At 33.9% G+C, this 5,476-nt stretch overlaps 1 protein-coding gene across 1 annotated transcript; it reads right to left on the reverse strand.

The window, feature by feature from the left end:
* Positions 1 to 4,391: 4,391 nt before the first annotated feature.
* On the reverse strand, positions 4,392 to 4,938 carry LOC116185282. The gene has a single exon (XM_031509400.1). The coding sequence runs from the start codon at positions 4,933 to 4,935 to the stop codon at positions 4,453 to 4,455; it is 483 nt and encodes a 160-aa protein (XP_031365260.1). The 5' UTR covers positions 4,936 to 4,938; the 3' UTR covers positions 4,392 to 4,452.
* Between the last annotated feature and the right edge of the window lie 538 nt (positions 4,939 to 5,476).

Genomic DNA, 5,476 nt, shown 5'->3' on the forward strand with positions numbered 1-5,476 from the left:
AGAAGATGAACGAAATATAATATATATATATTCACATGTACACACACTTGCGTACACGGAAACACACGTAACACGCATTAAATTATACGAACGCCGTATAACGTTGTTTCTAGGCAGGCAAGGCTTTTTACAAATGCGCAAAAGAATAGATATATATATATATTATTATGATTACTATATATATATATATATATATGATACTATTGCAACATTCCATTTAATGGACACCAATGCGACGAAAATTTTAGATAGATACTACCACGGAATGAATATGTGGATCATGATCAATGTCTCGTTAAATATTAAAGAATGAATCGAGCTCACCTCGCTCGAAGACACTCCATTTCCGTTTCGACAATCATCGACACACACGCACGTGAAAATAGTTTCTCCCCCGAAAGTTTCTAAAATGCTTAAAAACCGTGATAAGTTTCTTCTTGATGTTACACAGGGTCGACGAGAACCGCGCGATAAAACCGCGATCTAATCTAATAAATCGTTTATCATATCAACGGTCGAATCTTCGAATCGAGTTCCTTCGTGACGATTCGAACGTGAACGATCGATAGTTATCCTCGAAATGATTCCAATCGATTCCAACGATTGATTAAAACCATGGAATTCGAACTCCTCGATAAAATATAGGAAGAATAATATATATATATGCGATAACGTGTGTGTGTGTGATCGAAGAACGATCGACGAGAAGGAGTGTCTGAATGAAAGCGTGACGTATGACTGGCCGATGATCACCGTGATCGGGATCTGTCACACCACTATTTGTAAATATAATTAATATGCGCCGATACGTACGAGTTGATTATACACGTTTCGCTATCGCGCGTACGGAAGAAACGCTCGCGCGTGGCGTGCGTGAAGTCGGACCTAAATTGAAAACAAATCTAACAAGGGCGACCTAAATATTAATAATAGTAAATAATGTCGTAACGATTCATCGAATCAGCCTTTTACGAAGAAGAATTTTCCTTCTTTCCCTTCCCCCTTCCTCCCTCCCTTTCTTTTCCTTCGTTTCTTTCTCTTCGTCGCTCGAATGAAAACCACGTCTATTATCGTCTATTTAACACTCAACGTGTTCTCCCCCTTCCCAGCCCGTTTAATTAACGATCTAACGACGTCGAACGACGTCGAACAGAGGAGCCTAAGTTTTTTTTTCCTTTTTTTTTTGTTTAATCGTTAATGGCGACTGCCGATCTGTCGCGGAAAGAGACGCTATCGAAGATTCTTCTCGCTCGTCTCGTCGAACGTTTCCAGCCTCTGTTTATCCATCGAATAATCGAAAGTTTTTATTTCATCAATGGGGAAACGAATATTATTGAAATTACGAAAACGTCGAGGATGAGATATATACATATATATATATGTATATTCTAACTTTTAAGATTCTTTTTCTCTCTCTCTCTCTCTCTCTCTGTCTTTCTCTTCTTCTTTTTTCGAATGTAATTTTTAGAATTTAAGCGCGAGATATATAAAATACATATCTTTGAGACGTGGATAAGTTTATACGTTTATAATATTCGTCGCGTACGAATCTCGACGTTGATCGACGTTGTAAATAATGATAATGATAATGATAACGATAATGATAATAATAATAATAATAATAATAACAACAATTATAATAATAATAATAATAATCACCGTTTCTGTCTGGGAATGTTCGACGTTAAAAGTTATCGACGTACGGTACTAACGTTCTGAAAGGAAAACGAGCGTTCGATCGACCAAACTTTTTTGCTTAATCATTTATCAAAGACTCGTTTTCGACACGGTTGCATAACGGATCGTTGGGTGATTTTTAAAACATATCTATTTTATTGTGTTCGTTCGTTCAAGAATATAAAGACGCTTATACAATTTTTATAAAACGAACCGCTTTTTTCCGAAATAATAATAATTATTATAAACGTCTCTGAAAGCAATCATACCATTTTCATATATGTCGATCTATTGCGCGGGAAAAAAAAAAATTTGAAAATGAAAAGCGGTATTCGTTCTCGGTATTATAATTAATAAAGCCTTTGACTATCGGGCAAATTGTTCCTCGTTAACGAGAATTGAATTGATCGCGAGCAATATCGTCACATATCCCCCCCTCTCATCCGCTATCCCCTCCCTCACCTCTCTCGAAAATGTGATTCTTTGTATTCTTCCAATGAATATCGCTGTTTAACATATCGAAACGAATTTGTGGCCAGTAACGTAATATCTCCTCGGAGAATGGAAAAGAAAAAGGAAAAAAAGAAATAAGAAGAAGAAGAAGAAGAAGAAATACGTTTCATTGTAAAGGATAGGTTCAGCTTGTATTATACGATTTTTGCTCGTATCGAGAATGAAGAGAAATCTATTTCGATCGTCGACGTTGCTTTCACGAATATACTGCGTTTTTATATATACATATATTTAAAAAGAAAAAGAAGAAGAAGAAGAAGAAGAAAAAGAAGAAGGAGAAGAAGAAGAAAAAATTAGATTCGAAACTTATTATTATAATTATATTTCTATCGAATGTATTTCAATTTGTAAGAGTTAAGAAAAAGAAATTCGTAGGTTTCGTTTATATATTATACGTATATGTAAGTTAATTATTAAATTTTCGACTATATTAAGTTTTTTGCTACATCGAAGAGGAAGGCGAAAAGAAAAGATTCTAAAATTTTAAAATCTTAATTTTATATTAAATATTCTCATTGTCGATCGCAATTGTTAAACCAGTTTCCTTTGCGGTTAATGTAAATTGTCTACCTGGAACCTGAATGTGTCCTGAACATTTATAAAATTTAAATATGTTATCGTAAAAAAAAAAAAAAGAAAAAAAAAAAGAACTGGGATGTACAATGTGTAATCGACGAAACGGTACAAAAATAAAGATATCACACCTGAATCGCTTTGAAAAATCGTTAGTCGAAATTTCACGACGCTTGTGTGTTTTTTTTTAAACGAAAGGGAATCGTTGCGCAAAGCAGAGTAGCGAGGAAAAATTTCAATCCATATGCCTGAGAATTAACTGCCAACCTATATAGATAGAGATCACAGGATCGATGTTTTTCCCTCTAAAGCTTCCCTTTATTCCCGAGAAAATTATGTCATTATAAAATCTTTACAAAGCGAAAGAAATCCTCACGAGGATCGATAAGAGAGAATAAATTGATTTCTATCCCGATTGTACAATGCGTTCAAAATGTTGTTTGTTTCTCACGAAGAACACCCATCGCGACAGGGCGATCGTCTTAATTAGTTTTTTTTACTTTGATACCGTCTTTACTGCGACCATTCGCCGTTCGCTGACCTAAAGTATTTGTGAGCTATACTGTATAACAAAGAGTACGCGTTGTAAAGTGACTGTATATACAAATATAAATTATGCGATTATATTGAGCGTATAATCTTCTTTCTTTGATCTATATATCCTTTTTGTTCTCATTAATCGATTATTTTTCTTTATATTTAATTCTTTAAGCGATACGTTGCTAATCTCGTCCGAGTTACGCGTCGGCTACGTGTACGGTACAAACAAGGACGATAGATATGAAGAGAAGGACAGAGATAGAATAAAAATCCTGCTTTCAGCGCCATCTTCAGAGTGCCGCAAACGAAACTCACGAAGGAAGGATAGAAAATAATAAGAGAAAGATAGAGATAGGATAAGAACTGACCGTCAGCGCCATCTCTGCAATAGTAGAGACAACTTTTCGAAGAATAAGTTTGAAGGAAATTAGAGAGATGGCGCTGACCGTCGATTCTCCTTTTATCCTATGCGGTTTAGCTTTGAAGTGTCTTCGATTTTCGAGAGATGGCGTTCTCGATCAGTTCTTACTCTATCTCTATCTTCTTCTATTATTTTCTGTCCTTTCTCCATGAGTTTCATTTGCGGCACACTGAAGATGGCGCTGAAAACAGTATTTTTTAAATCTATCTGTCTTTCTCTTAATATTTGTTGTCCTTGTTCTATATTTGTTCCTGCGCAATAACGAATGAGGTGCGGGATGTTCAATTAGTCAAACGATAAAATGTTCCCGAGATATGGAATAAAAGAATATATAAAAGAATGTATTGTATAAAAGAGTGTATCGATTAGAATTATTCTTTATTCTTATCATATTCTTTATACGAAATACACAAAAAATGAATTTGTTTAAATTTATAATTAATATTAAGCAATTAGAGATAGGAAAAAAGAAAGAAGAACGTACACGTAACATTAGTTATTTCTCAAATATTACATATATTGTTATCTCATGTATTATCTATCGCGATTACAATCGAAAAAGATATATATATAATTACATTATTGTTTTGTAAGAAGATTTTATTTAAACACGAAACTTACTTCTATCATATAACGATATAATCGATTATTAAGTCCATGAGCACTCACAAACGTATAAACTTTCTTCCATTTTACTTCAATTGTGATATAAATTATACATAAAATCATCACAATCCGTTCATTTTGTACACGCTCATATTCATAGTCGCGTTATTGCAATATTCGAAAAAGTTATAAAAGCTGACCAAGTTTCTCATATTGTGTCTCATATCGTGCATTTGCGATAACGTAATCGACGTTGCCTGCAGTTCAACGAAATCGTTTCTGTTTCCTTTTATACTCGCCGATCTTACATTTCTGTGTTTTCTCGCAGTGATCTTTAAACAAGGATCAGAACGACAAACTTTCAACCAGCGATGCGACACCTGTGCAGCGCGCAGAAGCGATTCAGGGTCGAGTTTTCGCAATATTAACTGCGATATCTCCAGTGGAAGTTCGGAAATAAAGTCAATTTTTAACTTCGTACGGTGGGAAGGCCGAATCGTTCGTAGAAACGATCTGAAGAGCTTCATGCTCGTAAGCCCAACGAATAAAAACTGTGAAACGTGCACTACTTCAGACGGAATATATGTCGCTACCATTGATACCATTCTAAGTGGTTTTGTTGTAGTTTAATGTAAATGCATTCATGTTAGAGATAAATATTATCATATGTTTCTAATTATATATGCAAAAATAACACATCTATGAATTACAATACACTAGAGTTCAGTTTTGTATTACCTCTTGAATATTAAATTACGTATTAATATTTATAATATATATATATACTTCAAACATTCGTTACATAACTGAATATTATACATATATTATTACTTCCTCCTGTCTATATTATCGACGATATCTTATACTAATATTTATAAATAAATATTATATCATGACGATGCGTTATTAATTTTAATGAAAACAATAACGCAGTTATTTATAAAACGAGTCTCTTCTCAATGAGTTCCCTCGAATTCCCTTTAAATCTTACGATGATATTTTACAAATAAACTCTGTTTAAATAGCATGGCGATGACTTCGATAGAAATTTGTATCGAAATTACGCGGGATCGGGAGAGAAGAAAATAATGGAAGGAAGAATCGACGAGGTTAGTTTAAAATTCGAGAATAAAAAAAAAAAAAGAG

The sequence above is a fragment of the Apis dorsata genome, unplaced genomic scaffold (genome assembly GCF_000469605.1).
Source record: "Apis dorsata unplaced genomic scaffold, Apis dorsata 1.3 scaffold_149, whole genome shotgun sequence".
NCBI classification, from domain to species: domain Eukaryota; kingdom Metazoa; phylum Arthropoda; class Insecta; order Hymenoptera; family Apidae; genus Apis; species Apis dorsata.